The sequence below is a fragment of the Cucurbita pepo genome, chromosome LG19 (assembly GCF_002806865.2).
Source record: "Cucurbita pepo subsp. pepo cultivar mu-cu-16 chromosome LG19, ASM280686v2, whole genome shotgun sequence".
NCBI lineage: Eukaryota > Viridiplantae > Streptophyta > Magnoliopsida > Cucurbitales > Cucurbitaceae > Cucurbita > Cucurbita pepo.
This window is the reverse complement of record NC_036656.1, coordinates 5,866,734-5,888,151: the sequence shown is the minus strand read 5'-3', so window position 1 is coordinate 5,888,151 and position 21,418 is coordinate 5,866,734. Positions and strand designations below refer to the sequence as shown.

The following is a 21,418-nucleotide window of genomic DNA, read 5'->3' as shown; positions in this document are numbered from 1 at the left end:
ATAGAACCGTAGTTGGCACGAAATGAATTAATATAAACTAAAAAATTATTTTTGAATAATATATATTGCTTGTGATGTTTGGTTATATATATTATTGATACAAAATTTTAAAAATTATAAAGTTAGAATTTGCAGTTATCTGAAATAAAAATAGTAAAGATAAATTGAAGTTGATTTAGAAAGAGGAGGGCGTTAGGAATTAGGAGGGAGCGGGAGGGGTATAAACGCATGCCAGGAAAGCGCGCCACCGAGAAAGCGGCAATATTTTGAATCGGGAACGCGGGCCCTGCTTCTTCTCCTTCCTTCCTTAAGAGCGGCTGTTTGATTCTTCTAATTTGGGCTATTTGACTCTCTTCGGTTAAATCAAATCTCATCTGCCTTCTCCTCATTTGCAAGGTTAGAATCTGAATCTACGCCTCCATGATTCCTACATTACTATGATTTTGTGAATGTCGATTTTTCTAGGGTTACTTATGGTTTTGTTAATTTCTTTTGTTTACGTCTCTTTACTTGTTGGCTTTGATACTTTCTTTTCCAGAATCTTGCAAATTTGGGGTTTCTGTGTTTTTACTTTGCATCGATTAGGATTTGAATCGGACGACTTGAGATTTTTTTTCCATTCGAGGGATTGGGGTTTCTGTTGCAAAAGTTTTAGAAGATAGATTGGTCGATAAGATTAGCGTCCTACCTGCCTGTGTGCGATAATGCGCGAAGATAACATTGGTGATGAGTTACACCACAATCGTCCGGCTCTTGGAAACCTAACCAATCGTCCGTTTAAGAGAAAAATCTCGTCAATTTTAAGTGATTCAGGGGTTAAATCTAGAGATGGTTACGGCAAAAATGTGGACGGGAAATACGGAGAACCCAAATTCCCGAAGCATGTGCGTTTACAAGCTGCCAAATATGTCAAGGAGAACTGTAAACGTTCGTGTGGAAAATTCTGTTATACAATGGCTCTTTCTAGGTTTAGTAAGGAGCAGGAATCTGAATGCTGTCCTGCTTCCAGCGAAGTTGAAGCTGCTTTGTCTGATGTACCTATGGAAATTGTGCAGTGTGATTTGTTGAACGATGGAGTACATCCTGTGCAAGATGATAAAGAAAGAATTACTGACGGTGAAACACTGGAAGTTCCTTGCTTGCCCATTTCTGCAGTTCCTCCTTGCTTACCCATTTCTGCAGTTCCTCCTTGCTTACCCATTTCTGTAGTTCCTCCTTGCTTCCCCATCTCTGTAGTCCCTACTTACCCTGAGGATGACAAGAAAAATTGCCCTGGAATCATGCAAAACAGTGCTGACAATGAAGAAGCAGTTGATCATGTTTCAAGGAATGGCAAAAAGGATATTGAATTTGGTAAAATTGGCTCAAGCGACCATGATTGCACGGAGTTGTTGAGATTACCTATGTCAGGGGATCCCAAGTCTCTGGCACTGGAAAGGTGCTCCGGACTTAAGAATGATGGTTGTGCTAATTTAGACATTGACGACTTGTTTGAAACATGTTCTTGTTCATTCTGCATGAAAGGTAAGTAGAATGTGATTTATTTGTTATGTCTATAATTAGAGGTTTTTGAAAATTCATGCCAAGAAAAGGCTAAATTAGTCTGCTTTTGTAATCAGCATCATACATTTGGTCAGACCTTCATTACCAGGACATTAAGGGACGGATTTCAGGTAAACTTGTTCTTCCTTGTATAGTAATAATACCATGCCTTTTTGGTTATTCCCTCCTATAGCTAATCATGATATTTTCATTCTTTTAGCACTTAAGAAAAGCCAGAAAGATGCAAGCATCTTGGCTCAGAAATGCAGCAAAGAGAAAGAGACTTATCATGATCAAGGAAATGCTTCCAAATCAAAGCTAGAATTTGATCTTTGGGGTCAGTGGATGTCACTATTCCGTCATATGGAAGATACGTTTTCTCAAGAAGGCAGCCAACTTGTAAGTGTAAATTCTTTGTACTTGTTCCCATTAGAAATGTGCGTTTACATTTGAACTGTGATCTTTTCAATTAACCTGTCCATGAAAAAATGAAATTATTATTTTTTCCTTAAAATAACCAATTGAAGGAAGAGGGACTGTGTCGGAAGCCTAAAAGAGCTTAATTAATTAAAGCAATTACAATTTTCTGGCATTGTTAGTATGGAGGGATTCACTAGCATAGGTTCAGTATACTCTCTTAGATTCTTGAATATTTACTTCACCATTTCCATTTACTTGAACCTTGGAAAAAAACTTAACTGTGGTAAATCTTTCTTTTCTGCTATATAGCAAACCAGTTTTGTTACCCTAAAAGATCTGAGGGAGGAATGCAAGATGAATCTGGAGATGCTTAATGGCATGCCTATGGAGAAGCACTAGGGTGCTGTTTTCTTTTTTTGCCTGACATTCTGGCGGTTGTGGGCCGTGTGGTTAGTCACTAATGCTGTCCATATTTGTGCTTTTGAACTTCTCGCTATGGATAGGGTAGCTGTATTAGAAAATTTGGAATGCATGTAAAATAATCCAATTCTGTTGCTGAATAACCCTATCTTCATCTTTGCTTCTCGGCTTTCATGTATATTTTTAGCTACTTGAACGATTTTTTTGTAGTTTAGTTTAGTAGCTTACCAGATCTTGCTGAATTAGGTGATATGATAAATGATTTAGGGTCGACATCTTAAAAATAGAAAGAATATCATATTATCAAATCATGTAACTTGCCATGGCAAGTTCTTTAGAAATAATTACTAGTTACTCCATCTACTATTTATTTTATATACAGAATTCGTGGCTGCCTTGAATTAGATAGGGATATTTGATACATGTGCTATATTGACAGGTAACTTGTTTGAACTTGTTCTTGTGAGATTCTACTCTTGTCGTAGGCAAATTGAGATTGTGCATAATATAACTTGTTCTTGTGAGATTCTACTCTTGTCGTAGGCAAATTGAGATTAGGCAAATTGAGATTGTGCATAATATGTATAATATGTATTAGGGGTGTTTCAAAAACTTGGTTTGATTGATTAAATGGACCAAGTTTAGGCCTTTTGCAAGAACTAGTTTAGGTCGAATCAATTTCATCAATGCATTGTGTGAATCCATGCTTCAATTATAATGTCAATTCATGGGTATAGACATCCACAATGCACTAGAATTCTACTTCATGTAATTATGTAATTTATTTTAGGTGAGGAGATGCATAGGGAAATGTGGTTGTGGGTGTAAGCCGGCCGTTGCATCTTCTTATATTGATTATCGTGCGCCACATTCATCTTTAGTGGGCAATACATGAGTTGACGTTTTTTTTAAAGTCAACTTGGAAATTTTTAATATTATCCAATTACATGACTTATTTAGCACGATCATTGTCTTGTTATTTTTTTTAATATCTTGAATCTCTTTACCTGTTAAAAATTCTTTAATTATTTAGTAATATATTTTAATTCATTTATATTATTGGCATTATTATTAGTTGGTGATGACTGTTTGTTTATATATTATTCATTTTAATTGACAATGTTGATTCTCTGTCTGATAACTTCGATGGGTTATTTTAATCTACTTATTAATTCCATATTGAGAATTGTTTTATTTTATATGGATAACCTAATTAATTAGTTGATAGAATTGAGTTCTGGATTTGAAAAATTGTTCATGTTATAATGAAACAGAGTCAATATCAATGAGTTGTGTATATATATATATATATAGCGTTTATTTTATGAAAGGAACCATGGAATTTGTGGGGAATGGTATTTTTTTGAAAAGGAGAGTGTAATATAGGCAAGTGATGGGATTGGGATGCAGTGATGATGGGTTAAATACTAACCGTGGTTCATTTTTTGTAAGAGACAGTGAAGTTGACTCTTGAACTGATCCTCGAGTGCAGAACATGAGTTATGCATACCATTTTAGTGATGCGTTGGCGATTGCATTGGCTTGGTTTTTACGCAGACAATAGAGAGGAAGGCCCACGCGTTGGTGTCTGTGTTTGACTCTACCAAATTAAATGGGTATTGTATTGAATTGCGTGATCAACCCAAATTCCTTTCGCTGCCCCTCTCTCTCTCTCTCTCTCTCTCTCTCTCTCTCAAATTCTGATACATCCCCCAATTCTAATTCTAATTCTAAGTCTCTGCGCCGCAATGCCATTTTGTCGTTATGTTCCACGTCCCTAGATGCTCACACGTGGATGCATTTCATTGAGAAGTGCGCCTCGAATCACGTTATCTTCAAGTTGACGAGAAAAGAAAAAAAAAAATGGTGGCTCCCCTCCATCTGCTGAGTGAAACAGCCTGCCCTGCCCTGCCTTGCTCTGCTTTGGGGCTCTATATAAACACACACACAAACCCCCTCGCTATTTGCAAGGCGAACTTGACACTAGAGAGCCTATACCATACGGGGTTTTCCTAATTGCTCTCGTCTTTTCTTTTTCCTTTGCTCCCCTTCTCTGCTCTCCCCGCTTCTCTGTGTTCCCCTTTCTGTCATCGTCTGTTTCTTTTTTTTCTTTTAAAGATTTATGTTTTGAACTTTAAGTTTGCTTCTTGAAGGTTCTGGGTGATTCAGGTTTCTCTTTTTTTCTTCATATTTACTTTCAGTTTTGTTTCGATCGGCCTTGAGGGTGGTTTTTTGAGTCTCTCAGGTTCGTTGTTTTTGTGTTCTGGTTTCCGTAAGTCTTCTAGTTTCTTTATTAGACATGGCAGCAGCTTTAGATTTTTGCACTGGAATTTCTGCGCCGGTTTACTCTTCGGATCCTTTTTGCGAAGAGTTAATGAAAGCACTTCAACCTTTTATGAAAAGTGCTGTTTCATCCTCTTCTTCTTCTTCTTCTTCTTCTGTTTCTTATCAGCCTAATGTGAACCCTGATTTTTGCTCCCCGTCGAGCATCCGCTTGTTTCCTCAAGCGTGTTCGGGAATTGAACAAATGGGTCTCGAGCAATCGGGTCCAATCGGGCTAAACAATCCCACCCCTTCACAAGTTCTCCAAATTCAAGCTCAAATCCAACTACCCTCACAAACTCTGTCTTCCTTCCCTTCTTCTTTTTCATTCCAGTCTCGAGTTTCGTCCCAATACCATAGCGTCCTTGCCCCCAAATCCATTCCGATGAAGTACACCGGCTCTCCGACTAAGCCCACTAGAATCTACAGGGGAATCCGGCAGCGCCACTGGGGAAAATGGGTCGCCGAAATTAGACTCCCCAAGAACCGAACCAGACTCTGGCTTGGCACTTTTGACACGGCCGAGGAGGCGGCTTTAGCCTATGACAAAGCTGCTTACAAACTCCGTGGCGACTTGGCTCGCCTCAATTTTCCACATCTCAAACACAAATTCGGGGACTTCGAGCCTCTTCACTCTTCTGTGGACGCGAAACTTCAAGCAATTTGTCAAAGCTTGAAACAGGGGGAAACAGAGAAGCCACCGAGCGCTCCACCTCCATCTGAATCAAACTCAGTGGTTAACAATTTTAAGGAAGCGGAATTGAAAATCGAAGCGGAGACTTCATCTTCATCTTCATCTTCATGGTCATCTCCTTCGCTGTGTGAAGATTTCTCCACCGGGTCCTCCCCTGAGTCGAGTATTAGCTTCTTGGATTTCTCAGATTCGCAATGGGGTGAAGGAGAAGCATTCTGTTTGGAAAAGTATCCTTCCGTTGAAATTGATTGGGCAGCTCTGAATCAGCTGGGCGAATCAGAGTGTTTAATTTAGTAATATTTCAATGTAATTTGTGGTTTAATTTTGATGGTGTCTAGTCTGTCCCAAGATCCTGCAATGAAGTTTTAGGCATTTGCAGAGGTCTTGTGTTGGTGAAAGTTGTCTGTGATAGTTAGTTGTAATTCCACAGTGGTGTGCAGGTTCTTTTTTCTTCCCTTGCATCGCCATTTTGGTTATGGGTCCTTTTCTTTTTCGTCTTTTGGGTGGTTCCTGTTGAGTTAATTGCAGTTTGAATGCAAGTAATGGCGTCTTTATAGTCTCTTCTGATCTGATAGCTTCAGACAATTTTTTGTGGGTCTGGAGATTGATTTGGAGCGTTAAACAGTCCTTTGAAATTAAGAGAAATTGTGCGTTGGAGTGAATTAGGGAGTGATGTGCATGCATATTAGAAAGAACAAAAAGAAATACAAAGACGAGACAAGGGAATTGCGTGGAGTGGGAGACAAAAGGAAGAGGGAGCATCCATTTCTTTACAAATCAGTGGGCTCTCCACACACCGTTTTCAAAAACATGGGGATTGGCGGCGTGCTATAACTAAACTATGGTAGTGTTGTTCATGGCAGAAAATTGGTGTTTCCTAATCTTTGCTGCAACTTCACCGAAGAACTCCCATGTATTTGAATGATCCATGGAGGTATCACCCGAGCGCACGGGGTTGGCTAGAGAGAGGTTTACACCTTTATCTCACAATCTTCCTTATTTGGGGGTTAGTGTCCTCGTTAGCACATCGTCCAGTGTCTAGCTCTAGAATAGGTTTACACACACTTATTTCACAATCCACTCCTTTAGAGGCCAGCGTTCTCGTTGGCACACCACCCGGTGTTTGGCTTTGATATCATTAGTAAGTCCCCACCCAGTGTCTAGTTCTGGGAGAGGCTTCCACACCCTTATCTCATAATCCACCCTCCTTGGAGTCCCAACGTCCATGCTGGCACACTGCCCTGTGTCGGGTTCTAATACTATTAGTAACAATTCAAACCCACCGCTAGCATATATGGTCCGCTTTGATTCGTTGCATATCATTGTCAGCCTCTCGTTTTTAGAAAACGTCTATTTCGTTCCCATATTCGACCGATGTTAGATCTTACAAACACACACAATAAGAGGCCACAACGTGAATCTCATGGACTAGACATCATTGGGCCATCACCGGCCCAGAAAATATCCAGAGGTCCATGAAACAGAGCTCTAGTTTTGATAGAAGTAAACCTATAGCCCTCTAGATTTCCGTTGCCTACTTTCACTTTCTTGTCGTTGGATGCGCATTAGGAGGAGTTGGATTTTATTCGGAGACCGTGGGAATAAGAATGAATGCTGCATTTGATCTACCATATTATTATTCTCCCTTTAATAAATATCAAAACTTTGGTTTAAGAATTAATTTTGAAATAAATCATACCAAATAATTTCAATTAAGCTGACCTGGACATTACTAGGAAGGTCCCACTTGTGCATCATTTAACTCTTGGCTCTACCCTCAAAAATTATGCCTCCAATTCACCAAATTATAAAGTACATGCACCCGGGATAAGTCCAAACATACGTTGATGGAATTGTCATAAAGGTTTGGTTCATAAATACTTTATTTTTGTACATTTTCTACCATGCATATTGAATTCATTTACAACTCCCTATATAATAATATGAAATTCACGCGTTTTCAAACCAATAATATTAATAGTTTCGTTAGTAATACCTATCAACTCCTTTTTCTTAGAAATAGATTCTATTTTTAAAAACATTAGAGAAGGCTAAAATAAATATCCAAGACCGTAGACAAAGGTTACATTTAATAAAATTGAAAGTTTTATTGAAATTTGCCCATTTAGAAATGGAAAAATAAATGTAAAAAAAAAAAAAAAAAACCTTAAAAAACACAAAATAATTCAGAAAAATTTCTCTAATAATTAAGAAGAATTTTACGTTTGTGGAGAGGTATTAAGATATGATATTTGGAGAATATTTTTTAATAATTAGTTAGTGAGTATATTTTAGATATTTGGGGGTTGTTAGTAGTATATTTTATCGATTTGATTAACAGTATTTTTTATTTTATTTACAATATTTTATCTCAAGTATTAGTTGATAGTTTGTATCCTATTTGAACACTGTAAACATTAACGAATTTCATACTCTCGATCTCAATTCTATTTCTATTTCTCATTCTTAACATGAGTGAAGGAGGTTGTTTTCTCATTGTCGATAAGTTTTTTTTTTATCATTTTCTAGAACCCACCCTAGCTATATATATATATATAGTTATTTTTATTATTTTTTAATAATCTTCTCGTAGCTACTAGAAACAGGAGAAAAAGCTGGTGTGGCCCACTCATTTATTGTGTTTTAATCCTGTCTGTCTGATTTCGTGATGGACCACAAAATTCATATAATTTAAATTTAAATAGATTTTATTGTATTTTTAAGATTATAAGATACGCTAAATCTTTTAAGTAGTCTTGATCAAATTATTATGTAGATGGTAGGGAAAGTTTTATTGTGGCCACTCCATGCACCAACAGCTGGGGCATGGCGATATTTATTTATTTATGTGTACTCTAATGAGAAGGGTAGAGATTTAGAAAACCACGTCATACACACTAGGAGCTGGCCGAGCCCCACAATAGTCCACAACAGCGGTGAGGCTGTAGGGCTCCTGGTCAGTGGCAAGCCACTGGTTCACTGAGAAGCGCTGCTTGTGGCAAGGATGGCCTGGGGCAGAGGCCGTGACCTCGACGTAGTCACAGTACCAAGCGTGGTAGGGACCAGAGCCATTGGAGGTCAAATTGAGAGAGCAAACAGGGGAGGTGAGGCAAGGCCCTCTGCCAGTGAAGGTATCCAATCTCCCGGTCTCAAAGAAGTTATAATCTGGACCCATAATTCCACCCCATTCCTCTAAATTAGGCACCAAAATCCCCTCCCCAGACGCCGTCTTCACCTCCAGGCCGATGGTTGAGTGAGTGCCGGCCTTCTTCACCGTCCCTGTTTGGACATAGATCAAGTAACCGCACTCCCCGCCCTGCACCATTTCAAATTAAACATAGTTAGTTCATTTTCTTCAATGCTTTTGAGAGGGCGGAGGAGGGTGCTGTTCTTACATCTACAGCCTCCGGCACGGCGGCGGTGGAGAGTAGGAGGAGGTGCGAGAGGATAAGAAACGGGAGTGCTGATTTGGACGCCATTTTTCTGCCTTTGCCATACTTTTTTTCACATGCTTCACTATATATACAAATTCATAAGTGGCATAAGTGGTTGCCACGTCATCGGTTGAATATAGTCACGTGCTGATTTCCAATTTGGATTATCTCGAGTATAAGAAAATAAATTTGAGTTTCCTTTTTCAAAAAATAATTGAAATTATTCTCTCATGTAAAATAAATAGATTATGACGTGGCATTGTCAGGTCCAACCACGTTTATTTTCGCGTTTCAATTAGGGATAAGGAAATCTATATGCCATTTTTATCCAATCACAAGCTTCCACGTCACAACCTTTATCTACCTCAAAGAGGGCGTGATGGTTTGTCGCTACTAGGCTACTTGAAGGCAGATGATCGATACATGGGTTGTTCTCAACTGATGCGTCCGAACAAGACAAGATGGCTGATTGAACATGCACGTACGAACGAGCTATATTTGGTTGGTGATAGTAAACCTCGCCGAAGAATTGAAGAAACCACAAAATCGAGCAAAAAATGTGAATGGGGTAGGAGTTCTCCTTTCTAGTTTGTTGTGAGAGTGTCAAAATCACGACGCCACACGGTTAACGATATACGACCGTGACACAAGAATCGTTCAACTATTCCTGCCATTCAAAACAAAATAAGAAGCTCAACGTTTCCAATAATTTTATTTATTTTCTTCCAAAAGACACGTGCATCACGTGACCTTTGGAATATTCGGTGCCTCGTTCCAATTTTGTATTGCGATGCTTTTTTTTCTTTCTATTTATTTATCTTCAGATTTAGAAGTTTGTATTTATCATTATTATCATTTATTTATTTTCTGGAAATAATAATAAACAATAGAGAGAGTGATTTTGTTAGCTATTAGAGTACAGGTGGAAAAAGATGATTGGAGAAAGGTTTGACCATGTAAAAGTGATTATAGCCGTCCGATCAAACAGATTTCCAATCAGCCCTGAGCTGGCGTGGTTTTAGCTATTAAATTTTGTATATAAAATAATGATCGAAGAAGAAAACAACTCACCCATTAACCATGGCCTCCAAATCTCCCCTCTTCCTCGCCCTCTCCCTTCTCCTTTCCCTCTCCGCCGTCGCTCTCTCCGATGTATTTTCTCTCTCAATTTTCTCCTCCATTTTAGCGATTACAACCTAAAATGACTGACCAACATTTCCGATTTGGTTGATGCAGGATCCAGATTGCGTCTACACGGTGTATGTCAGGACCGGCTCCATCCTCAAAGCAGGGACGGATTCGGTGATTAGCGCGACGCTCTACACCGCCAATGGCGACGGAATCCTCATCAGAGATCTGGAGAAATGGGGCGGCTTAATGGGACCTGATTACAACTACTTCGAGAGGGGCAATCTCGACATTTTCAGCGGAAGAGGACCATGCCTTAGCGCACCCGTGTGTTCCTTGAATCTGACCTCCGACGGATCCGGTCCGCACCATGGCTGGTACTGCAACTACTTTGAGGTGACCACAACGGGTGTCCACAGGCCCTGCGATCAAGCCCAGTTCACGGTGGAACAATGGTTAGCCCTCGATACATCGCCCTATGTGTTGACCGCCATCCGTGACAACTGCCCCAAGGAATCGATTGGAAGCCGCCGTGATCCAACCCGATCGGGTCCCCTGAGGTTGAAGCAGGTCATATGAGGTTTAATCGTATTGTCGAATAAGGAAGCGGAAGAGTGTGCCCTTCTGGTGTGTAAAAGTTGAATCAAGAGCAGTGCCTTTCTTTTTTGCTTTACTTTATGATTCGATCCATTATTGTGGGTTTGGTATGGTGTGGGTCACGAATCATGAGTGCCTTTGCAATGCCCAAAGGACAAATAAATCTTTTGATTCATAGTCTTTGCTTAAGATTTAGAACAATAACCAACGTTGAATCTATGGATCATAAGATCGTCTAATGCGTTAATCAATTAGACCATACCATAGTTTAGATGACGAAGATACGAAGATAAATTAAGACGAACATGACAACAATCTATTATCGATGCTGTTTTTACGATCTCCAGCCTTAAAAAATCCCTCTCTAAGCTCCAAAGTTCTTCTCCTAACTCTCATTAAACTCGCATTATCCTCCATTTTCATGGGAGGGTTGTGATTTGGGCTGAATGAGAGGTGGATCGTTGATGGGCTAAAAGGCTAATGGGCTAATGGGCGAGTGGGCTAGTGGGCCGAATGAGAGGTGGATCGTTGATGGGCTAAAAGGCTAATGGGCTAGTGGGCTAGTGGGCTAATGGCTAATGGGCTAGTGGGCCAACGGGTTTTTATATTTTACATGGTCTGGACTTCTTTTTGTGTTTTATTTTACACTTTAATTGGTTATTAATTTATTTAACGTAATTTAAAATTCACGCAAGTTATCAAAAGGAGAGTCCTTTTTTTGGGACACAATTGTCAGTTCGTTTGAATATTTTTTTAATTTACTTAAGCTCTCTCGCACCATCGACTTTGATCTTGACTGACTCGTAAATAAAGAACTGAGTTCCATTCCAATATCTTCTTTCATTCCATACCAAATTAAAATTTGAGTAGGTATATTATTCTACATTTAATCATTCATTCATTTATTAAACACAAGAATTAAAAGAAAAAGACTGAAATTAATATTTTACCCGCCAATGTAAATGTCTGAAAAAGAAAGGGTGAAAAATTATTACAGTACTGTAAAATAAATGGGGTAAAGCCAACCTAATCCAATCCAGTCCAAGTTTGACCCAATTGAAGATCAAAGACTCCAACTGCATCTCCCTTCTCCCTGTCCTGACACGTCAACTCAATCTTATTAATTCAACCGATGAGATGATAGACGCCAAAAAATCAGTGGTGGTCCGTCCACCACCTTAATTTTTTCTTTTTATCTCTTTTTCCACCAGGAAAAATACGACTTGTCGGGTAGAATAAGGATCAAAGAAATAAATACTTAATGACTCACATGATGAAATTAATAATAATATTATCAAAATAATGTGAAAGTACAAAATTGGAGTTGGGATAGGTCCGTAAAAGTATGACGTGGCAGTGTTTTTCTTCACTTTTTGCAATACTCAACCAACCTTTCTCCAAATTATTTACTTTGGATCATAAGTTCTCGTATTTTATTTTCTATTTTCTCGAAGTGTTCGTTCTTATTATTTATAAATTTATAAATCAATGATCGTCCTCTTCATTAATCATTATCAAACAATGGTCGGCTTGAGTCCCCACTTTCATCGTGTTTCGTGGAGCAAATCTACAAACACAAGCAACCTCTCTCTATCTCTCTCTCTCTCTCTCTCTATCTCTCTCCCAATTAAAATAAAACGCACTCTTTCTCTCTCCCAATTCCCCCATCTTCTTCTTTCTCCAAAAACCCTAACCCCATACGAACTTTTGAGGTTCAGGAGTGGAGCTTCCACTTCACCGGTCCACCTCCGCCACCAACCATATCGTGGGTTGTTGGATCCTACCTTCCGGTGGCTTTTCAGATTGTGAGTACACCACAAGAACCGCCCGCCGCCGCCGCAGCAGAAGCAGCAGCACATCATTTTCTGCACCCGTGATTTATATATATATTTGTGTGTTTAATCATGGATTCTGGGAGTAGTGGGAGTGTACAAAGCTCAAGCGGTGCCGAAGATGAGTATGATTCACGCGCTGAGGGTTTCTTAAACTATCCGTCACTGCATGTCGGTCCCATCCCTAAGCCTAACCCATCACCACCACCATCCCTACATTCCTCCTCCTTCGACCCTTTCTCCACCTTCCTCGATCCTCCACCTTCCCGATCATCCCCAAATTCCCTTCTCAATCTCCACCCTTCTTGGCCCACTAACCCGAGATCCGACCCCAACCCGATCCAATATCCAGCGTCCATGACCATCACGCCCGATATCCAATTGCAAACCCCAACCCAAGTCGTTCACAGCAACAACAATAACAATACTGCCACCGTTCGTAACCCGAGGAAGCGAACCCGAGCCTCGAGGCGAGCTCCCACCACCGTCCTGACCACCGATACCACCAATTTCCGAGCCATGGTCCAGGAATTCACTGGGATTCCTGCACCACCCTTCCAGCCGCCCTCCTCCTCCTCTTTCCCTAGAGCCCGGCTTGATCTTTTTGCCGGCGCCTCCACTTCCTCCCCACCGTACCTACTCCGTCCATACCCCCAAAAGCTATCCCCCTTTCCTTCAACTAATTCCCTTTTTTCTCCCTCCTCCATTTTCAATCTCCCGCCCCCACCTCCACCACTCCAACAACCCAACATTAACCTCCTCCGCTCCCACCTCCATCCTAATCCGCTGCATCTGCCTCTCCCTGAAGACTTCCTTTCTGGGATCGTTAGAGACGGCGGTGGGAATAATGCTCCGGCAAATTGGGGCAGTGGCACCGTCGACGGTGGTGGAGGAGGAATACCGTCCGATCAAGATCTAATTGGGTCTACGAATGTGACGTGTAGGAATGAAGGTATGGTCGAGCCTTGGATTTGTTCTTCAGATTAATTAGTTGTCCTATAATTAACATAAACACTCATTCTATGTACATCAAAACATTTCATTCCCATTTTGGGATTTGGTTTTGTTTATTACTCTTTGCCTGTGTTTCTAATTTCCTGTATGTCACTAATTTAGTCATGGCAATAGATTCCTAAAAAGTGGGAGTGACGTGTTGGGTGTCTTTCTAATTTCCTGTCTGTCAGTAATTTAGTCATGTCAATAGATTCCTAATCAGTAATTTAGTCATGTCAATAGATTCCTAAAAAATGGGAGAGACGTGTTGGGTGTGTTTCTAATTTCTTGTCGGTCAGTAATTTAGTCATGTCAATAGATTTTTAAAAAGTGGGAGAGACTGGGTTTGGTGTTTTTCTAATTTCCTGTCAGTCAGTAATTTAGTCATGTCAATAGATTCCTAAAAAGTGGGAGAGACGTGTTGGGTGTGTTTCTAATTTCTTGTCGGTCAGTAATTTAGTCATGTCAATAGATTTTTAAAAAGTGGGAGAGACTGGGTTTGGTGTTTTTCTAATTTCCTGTCAGTCAGTAATTTAGTCATGTCAATAGATTCCTAAAAAGTGGGAGAGACGTGTTGGGTGTGTTTCTAATTTCTTGTCGGTCAGTAATTTAGTCATGTCAATAGATTTTTAAAAAGTGGGAGAGACGTGTTGGGTGTGTTTCTAATTTCCTGTCCATCAGTCATTTAGTCATGTCAATAGATTCCTAAAAAGTGGGAGAGACATGTTGAGAGTGCATCCCACGTTGGTTAATTTGGAAAATGATTATAGATTTATAAGGGGAAATGGTATCTCTATTGGTACGAGGTTTTTGAAGGGAGTCGAAGCAATGTGATTGTGGAGAGTCCCGACTTGTAACCGAGATTAGGTAAAGTTGATACATCCAAAACCATCCTCGTACAATGTCCACAATGTGGAAATTGCATGCACCTACTACTGTGAGTAATGGTTTAGTCGTAGTGTGCAGTAGGGGAGGGAAGCGGCATGGGCTCTCATCCTTGTCTTCTTGCTTGCATCTCTGTCTGACTCAGTGTTCCATAATTTAGGAGAGATTGGAGGCGAGATTTGAGGAATGTGAAGCCGCCATGATCTGTCAGCGATCTTTAAACCCCCGGTGGATTTTCATTTTGGATGTTGCATTCATGTTTCCCCCCCTCCCCTAATTAATGACACTATTCAAAGTACATAAATTCATGCAACATAATTACGTTTCCTCTTATTTTTTTACTTTTATCACAAAAAAACACTGCCTTTTCGCTCTCTATCCTGAAAAAATTAACAAACTTCATTACTACTTTTTTAAATCATGTTTAGATCCGCCGGTGATGTGATAAATTTCAGTAAACAATCTCTATATATATATATATATATATTGGTCGTGCATGCAATTATTTATATGAAAAGGGCATTGGGATCGTAGACATGGGAATTCGTGATGCAGAAGCACCAATTTCGAAGATGGTGTGTGTGTGTGTGTGCAGGAAATGGGGTTTTTTTTTTTAAATTTAATTTCTTTGATTGGACTGTCGTTGTCGTTGTTGTTAACACAATCATAAATGTTGTTCACCCTATTATCTGGGCTTCAAATTTGCCGACGCTTTTAATGGGAGACCAAACTCTTAGCGTGTCTATTGAGGAGGAGAGATTGGAAATGTTTAGTTTTTCTCTCAAACTTATATGGGTATCTTGCGTTCACCGACCTTTGTTTATGCTATACATTGAATCTAAATTTAAACGGATTTGGTATTAGCGTTTATCATATAGATTTGGAGATATAGATTTGGAGATATGGGAATTATGATTGGATAGAGAAATTAAGGTGTTTATGAGGTGAAAAAGGTGGTAATTTAGGAGGAGAAAAGGAGTAGGATCTGATTGTGATTGTGATTGGAGGCCATGGAAATGACTGCTTTCGGTGACTCAATTCTCCATTTTTTTTTAAATTAAATTAAATTAAATTTATTTTATATGAATTTGGAAATCATTTTTTCTTCCCCATGTGCTATATGTTTACACACTCGGTAACTATTCTTCAACCAATTTCATGCCGACAGGACACGCCAGATCCGACGTCGTTTTGAGCACGATTGTGGTCCATCTCACCTTGACGTCATGGTTTCGTGGGGTTGGGGCCCACTTCGAGCGGGAAATCCACGTAAGGCTTCAGGAAAAAGCGGAGAGATACAATCACATGTTGCCGTTCTCAGAAATGGTCCCCCACGTGGATCTGCAGATTCAATCATGAGAGTTCAGTTCGCTAAATCCAGCCTCTCACAGACAGTTTGGGCCTCTTAATCTTATGGATGGCCCATGTTGTCGACTTTCATTTGGGCTTTCGGCCCAGTCCAGTTTTATAAACATTAAACACCCTATTACTGAAAATAGAGAAAAAGTAAAAATAAATTATGGAAAAGAGTCGCTCTGATTTAGAAAATCTCCAAGAATTTTGGAAATGTATCCAAAAGTTCCAAAAGCAGATCGACAAGAAACATCTCCCAAAGCTTCACCTCCTTGGATCTTCACCTCCTTGGATCTTCACCATTGTCATCTTCTTCATTTCATCCTTCCCATTCAAGTCACGTGGCAAGCACTCGCAGTTTTTCTCTATCAAACTCAGCTCACCTCCTTCTCCGGCGCCGCTCCCCAACCCCTGCGGTGCCCATTTCCAGAAAATCCTCTGTAAATTAGCGTTTCCAAGATGAAATCTGAAGCACTGACTTTAATGTTGATCAATTTGGCCGCTGTTATGGAGAAGGCCGACGAGTCCTTGTTGCCTGGAGTCTATAAAGAAGTTGGGGCGGTTCTGCACACCGATCCCACTGGGTTGGGTTCCCTAACCCTCTTCAGATCTATTGTGCAGTCCTCTTGTTACCCTTTAGCTGCTTACTTAGCTGTGCATCACAACCGTGCCCATATCATTGTTCTTGGTGCTTTTCTCTGGGCCGCTGCCACTTTCCTCGTTGCCCTTTCCTCCACATTCTTACAGGTTCGTCTTTCTCGATTCATCTCCAATCAAAGTCATATTTATATCTGTGATTTTCATTACTGGTGATAGATGATCTTATATTCCTAGAGTAATTTGATAATCATAATTAGGTTGCAATTTCCAGAGGTTTAAATGGTATTGGTCTTGCCATAGTGATACCAGCCATCCAGTCCCTAGTGGCTGACTCCACTGATGATAGTAACCGTGGCTTAGCTTTTGGATGGCTACAACTAACGGGAAATCTTGGTTCCATTATTGGTGGGCTTTGTTCTGTATTATTAGCCTCCACATCTTTCTTAGGGATCCCAGGATGGAGAATTGCCTTCCATCTTGTTGGACTGATGAGCGTCGTTCTTGGTGTACTAGTATGGGCTTTTGCAAATGATCCACGCTATTGTGTGATTGATGGAAGAGTTAAGGATCAATCAAGGAAGCCATTGTGGTCAGAATTGAAGGATCTTTTTAAAGAATCAAAGTCGGTTTTAGGGATCCAATCTTTTCAGATAATTGTTGCTCAGGGTGTTGCTGGTTCATTTCCTTGGTCGGCTTTGTCATTTGCTCCTATGTGGCTTGAACTTGTGGGGTTTTCTCATGAGAAAACAGGGTTTCTATGGGCTCTTTTTATAATTGCTGGCTCATTGGGTGGCCTTTTTGGAGGAAGAATGGGGGATATACTATCAAAGCGCTTTCCTAATTCAGGGAGAATTCTTCTATCTCAGATAAGCTCAGGTTCTGCTATTCCTCTTGCTGCGATTTTGCTCCTGCTTTTGCCAGATGATCCATCCACTGGATTCTTGCATGGACTGGTTTTGTTCATAATGGGTTTTAGCATGTCGTGGAATGGACCAGCAACTAACAAGTATGTGTCTTCATCACCTCTGTACTTACCCTTCTTGTGAGATCCCATATCGGTTGGAGAGGGGAATGAAGCATTCTTGATAAAGGTGTGGAAACCTCTCCCTAGTGGGCGCGTTTTAAAACCTTGAAGGAAAGCCCAAAGAGGACAATATCCAATGTAACGGCCCATATCCACCGCTAGCCGATATTGTCCTCTTTGGGTAGCCCTTTCGGGCTTCCCCTCAAGGCTTTAAAACGAAAACGCGTCTGCTAGGGGAAGGTTTAGACACCCTTATAAATAGTGGTTTGTTCTCCTCCCCAACCAATGTGAGATATCACAATCCACCCCCTTCGGGGCCCAACGTCCTCACTGGCACTCTTTCCTTTCTCCTATCGATGTGGAACCGCCCCCAAATCCACCCCCTTTAGGGCCCAGCATCCTTACTGGCATACCGCCTCGTGTCTACCCCCTTTGGGGAACAGTCTCCTCGTTGGCACATAGTCCGGTGTCTGGCTTCGATACCATTTGTAACGGCCTAGATCCACCGCTAGCAGATATTGTTCTCTTTGGGCTTTCCCTCTCGGGCTTCCCCTCAAGGCTTAAAAATGTGTCTGGCAGAGAAAGGTTTCCACACCCTTACATCCTTATAAATGGTGGTTTGTTTTCCTCCCCATCAATGTGGGACATCACAACCAACGAGGACGTTGGGCCCTCAAGGGGGTGGATTGTGAGATCTCACATCCGTTGGAGAGGAAAACGAAACATTCCTTATAAGGGTGTGAAAACCTCTTCCTAGTGGATATGTTTTAAAGCCTCAAGGGGAAGTACAAAGAGAACAATATCTGCTACCGGTGGGATTGGGCTGTTACAAATGGATATCAAAGCTAGACACTGGGCTGTGTGCCAACGAGGACATTGGGCCTCCAAGAGGAGTGGATTGTGAGATCCCACATTAGTTGGAGGGGAGAACGAAGCATTCCTTATAAGGGTGTAAAAACCACATTAGTTGGAGGGGAGAACGAAGCATTCCTTATAAGGGTGTAAAAACTTCTCCCCAGTGAAAGTATTTTAAAACCTTGAGGGAAAGCTTGGAAAGGAAAGCCCAAAAAAGAACCATGTAGGCTTGCTATATATGATATGAATTCTTAATTTTACCTTGAATCATTATTGGAATATACAGCCCAATATTTGCTGAGATAGTCCCAGAGAAGTCGCGCACGAGTATTTACGCTATGGATCGATCATTTGAGTCGGTTCTGTCATCGTTCGCTCCTTCGGTTGTAGGAGTTCTGGCACAGCATCTTTATGGATACAAACCAGTAGCAAGAGGATCCTCTGATTCTGCCCAGATTGAAAGTGATAGAGAGAATGCAAAATCACTAGCCAGAGCACTCTACACAGCCATTGGTATTCCGATGTTGGTGTGCTGCTTCATCTACTCTTTCCTGCATCGTTCATACCCAAGAGACCGAGAGCGAGCTAGAATGCAGGCCTTGATAGAGTCTGAAATGCTGCTTATGGAGGCATGCTGTTCACCTCTGTGTAAGCGAGACAGTGAGTTTCAGATATCAGTGGGGAAAGATGTCGATGATGAGGATCAAACAGAGATCGATCTAATCTATGGAATTGATGACAGTCTTGATTTCAATGATGACAATGATGAAAAGCATCTTCACAGTTTCTGATTCAAAAATGTAGATCAACATGATTGGAAGCAGTACTTGGTGCAGATTTTTTTAGTACATCTTTCAAATTCTATACCAAATATGATTTTTGTATCATTATATGCTTCCGTACCAAATATGATTTTTGTATCATTATATGCTTCCGCGCCATAGTTAACAATAACATAGCTGGTTTTACAAGCGAGAAATACTATATTCAATGATACGAGACCTTTTGGAGGAACCAAAAGTAAAATTATAAGAGTTCCAGAACAAGATGAGAAATTCGGTGCCACGAATCCACCTTAAACATGTCTGAAATCGCTTTCCCCTATCTTTTTCATTTTAAAGTAAAACAGGTAACAATGAGGCAATGTCTTCATTTACAAGTGCACATGGAGAGGGAACCCACCTTTAATCATATTTATGATCCACATTTTAAGTCCCCCTCTTTTTTCTCCCTTTCACATTCAAATTCAAATGCCCTCCACATTCGACTCCACTTTCGAGCTTCTTGAGAAGTTTCCCACCCTTATAACGAATGTTTCGGTTCCCTCTGCAACCAATATGGGATCTCACAATCCATTCTTCTTTGGGGCCAACGTCTTCAATGGCACACTACTTGATGGACTTTCCCTTCTGGGTTTCCTTCAAAATTTTAAAACGCGATCCTTGTAAGGAATGTCTCATTCTCCTTGGTGGAGAGGATTTGGATGGTGGGAGAGAAGAGGTTAAGAGGGCAGCAATATGCATATCAATTGTCAACAAAATGGTCTTACGACTCACCCCCACACCTGGCTGCCACTCACCATTCCAACGCCTAACATCTTCGTCCTTATTCACAAAGTCAAACCAGGAGTCAACCCCAAATTATTCTGTCTTATCTTCAACACTCTCTACAAATTCCAATGAATATTTTACACTTTTTCAAAGAACAACGAATCACAGAACAATAGTGCAAAATAATTGGTATAAATTTGTGAAAAGAGACGAGCAAAGATGCTAAGGGGCTTCCAAAATAATTGATGAGGGAAAGAGGTTGGAGCAAGCCAGCCACGAGACAAGTGAAAACGCGTAGACCAAAAGCGCTTCCCCTGCTTTTCTTCGCTCCATTGCATGTGACGCTGACCTATTTAAAAAAAACATCTATTCCTTCTACTTCACTCACTCTTCATGTTCAGTGCTGAACAAGATCTGGACCCAGAGTTCAGCAATGGCTCCACTTGTGAATTTCAGACCCACAAAGCTATTTTTGCTCTTTCTTGTTTTGATCCTTTTTGCTGCGGCGTCGCTGGAATCTGAATCTCCAAATGGAGAATTGGTTCGAAGAGGAAGAAGAATTTTGGAGTCGGTGGAAGAAGAGGAGGTGCCGAAGAACAAGAAGAACTCCAGCGATGGCTTATCCACCAAATCCTTAAAAAACCAGACAAAGCTCATTAAGAATGGTTTGTCGACGAAGAACAAGACCATTGTTGGTAAAGCTACGAATTCCACAAAATTGGCATCCGCCAGCATCCTTCCCAAAGTTGGGCTCAAGAAGCTCAATTCCACCACGAAATCCACTAATTCTACCAAAACCACTTCATTCCCTGCCAAGAAATCCTCAGATCTACTCAAATTAAGCACACCCAAGAACAAAACGACAACGAAACAATCCCAAACCCATTTGGAGAAACCAAACAAGGACCAGAAAATTCAGAAACAGAGTCAGGAGAAGCCCAAGAAACAAGCACAGGAGAAACCCAGTTGGATCGACGAAGATGAAGAGGACGATTTCGTTTCACAATTCCGAGATCTACCCATGAAAATTCATAAAAATTTGATCCCAGACCTGGCCAGAATCTCCACCAGTTCCAAGGCTTACATTACCAAAGCCAACAAACAAATGACAATGGGATTCAAACCCATCGTGGGCAACAAGTACGCCTCCACCATCGCTACCTTAACCTCCTTCGCCTTCATATTGATTCCTCTAATCCTGGTGAGTCTTTTATTCAATCGAATCAAGGCTTATTTCTCACTCCAAAAGCTTCTCATATTCATCCAAGTCTACCTCTCAATCTACTTCGGCATCCTCTGCTTATCCTCACTGGTCACTGGCCTCGAGCCCCTCAAATTCTTCTACTCCACCGCGCAATCCACGTACATGGGTTTACAGGTGATGCAAACCCTTGGATACATCTTGTATCTGCTGCTGCTCGTGATGTACCTGGTGCTGGTGTTCTCCACCGATTGTGGGCTCGGGTCGAGGATATTGGGCCTGGCCCAGACCATGGTGGGGTATGCTGTCGGGCTGCATTACTATGTAGCGGTGTTCCACAGGATGGTTCTACACCAGCCGCCGAGAACAAACTGGAAAATTCATGGGATTTACGCCACGTGTTTTCTGGTGATTAGTGTGTTCGCTGGTGCGGAGAGGAGGAAGAAGGCTTACTTGGAGGAAGACGGAGCGGAGGGGAAGAAAAGTTGAATAATTAATTTCAATAATAATCTTTTTTTTTTTTTTTTTTTTTTTTTTTTTTTTTTTTTTTTTTTTTTTTTTTTTTTTT

General features: G+C 40.8%; 7 protein-coding genes across 8 annotated transcripts; 6 read left to right on the top strand and 1 right to left on the bottom strand.

Annotated features, from left to right (window-relative positions):
- The first annotated feature begins 181 nt into the window (after nt 1–181).
- On the top strand, nt 182–2,572 carry LOC111782225. The gene is made up of 5 exons (XM_023663052.1): nt 182–396; nt 539–1,524; nt 1,620–1,673; nt 1,763–1,941; nt 2,272–2,572. The coding sequence occupies exons 2-5, from the start codon at nt 705–707 to the stop codon at nt 2,359–2,361; spliced, it is 1,143 nt and encodes a 380-aa protein (XP_023518820.1). The 5' UTR covers nt 182–396; nt 539–704; the 3' UTR covers nt 2,362–2,572.
- Nucleotides 2,573–4,302: 1,730 nt separating this feature from the next.
- Nucleotides 4,303–5,965, top strand: LOC111781063 (ethylene-responsive transcription factor RAP2-13-like). Its single transcript, XM_023661468.1, has one exon. It carries the CDS (start codon nt 4,682–4,684, stop codon nt 5,690–5,692), a length of 1,011 nt encoding a protein of 336 aa, XP_023517236.1. The 5' UTR covers nt 4,303–4,681; the 3' UTR covers nt 5,693–5,965.
- Nucleotides 5,966–8,171: 2,206 nt separating this feature from the next.
- On the bottom strand, nt 8,172–8,913 carry LOC111781829 (PLAT domain-containing protein 3-like). Its single transcript, XM_023662541.1, has 2 exons — nt 8,794–8,913; nt 8,172–8,714 (listed from the first exon to the last, which is right to left on the bottom strand). The coding sequence occupies exons 1-2, from the start codon at nt 8,875–8,877 to the stop codon at nt 8,274–8,276; spliced, it is 525 nt and encodes a 174-aa protein (XP_023518309.1). The 5' UTR covers nt 8,878–8,913; the 3' UTR covers nt 8,172–8,273.
- A 962-nt stretch (nt 8,914–9,875) lies between these two features.
- LOC111780900 (PLAT domain-containing protein 3) lies at nt 9,876–10,746 on the top strand. The gene is made up of 2 exons (XM_023661248.1): nt 9,876–9,984; nt 10,069–10,746. The coding sequence occupies exons 1-2, from the start codon at nt 9,913–9,915 to the stop codon at nt 10,537–10,539; spliced, it is 543 nt and encodes a 180-aa protein (XP_023517016.1). The 5' UTR covers nt 9,876–9,912; the 3' UTR covers nt 10,540–10,746.
- A 1,352-nt stretch (nt 10,747–12,098) lies between these two features.
- Nucleotides 12,099–15,641, top strand: LOC111781801 (putative uncharacterized protein DDB_G0290521). 2 transcript variants are annotated; one of them, XM_023662506.1, is made up of 2 exons: nt 12,099–13,341; nt 15,436–15,641. In XM_023662506.1, the coding sequence occupies exons 1-2, from the start codon at nt 12,462–12,464 to the stop codon at nt 15,624–15,626; spliced, it is 1,071 nt and encodes a 356-aa protein (XP_023518274.1). In that variant the 5' UTR covers nt 12,099–12,461; the 3' UTR covers nt 15,627–15,641. The 2 variants fall into 2 exon arrangements, with proteins under 2 accessions (XP_023518274.1, XP_023518275.1); XM_023662507.1 differs by lacking the exon at nt 15,436–15,641 and adding an exon at nt 14,428–14,600.
- A 63-nt stretch (nt 15,642–15,704) lies between these two features.
- On the top strand, nt 15,705–19,445 carry LOC111781799. Its single transcript, XM_023662503.1, has 3 exons — nt 15,705–16,367; nt 16,478–17,226; nt 18,386–19,445. Exons 1-3 carry the CDS (start codon nt 16,080–16,082, stop codon nt 18,888–18,890), a joined length of 1,542 nt encoding a protein of 513 aa, XP_023518271.1. The 5' UTR covers nt 15,705–16,079; the 3' UTR covers nt 18,891–19,445.
- Nucleotides 19,446–19,602: 157 nt separating this feature from the next.
- On the top strand, nt 19,603–21,403 carry LOC111781800. Its single transcript, XM_023662504.1, has one exon. The coding sequence runs from the start codon at nt 20,083–20,085 to the stop codon at nt 21,337–21,339; it is 1,257 nt and encodes a 418-aa protein (XP_023518272.1). The 5' UTR covers nt 19,603–20,082; the 3' UTR covers nt 21,340–21,403.
- Nucleotides 21,404–21,418: the final 15 nt, after the last annotated feature.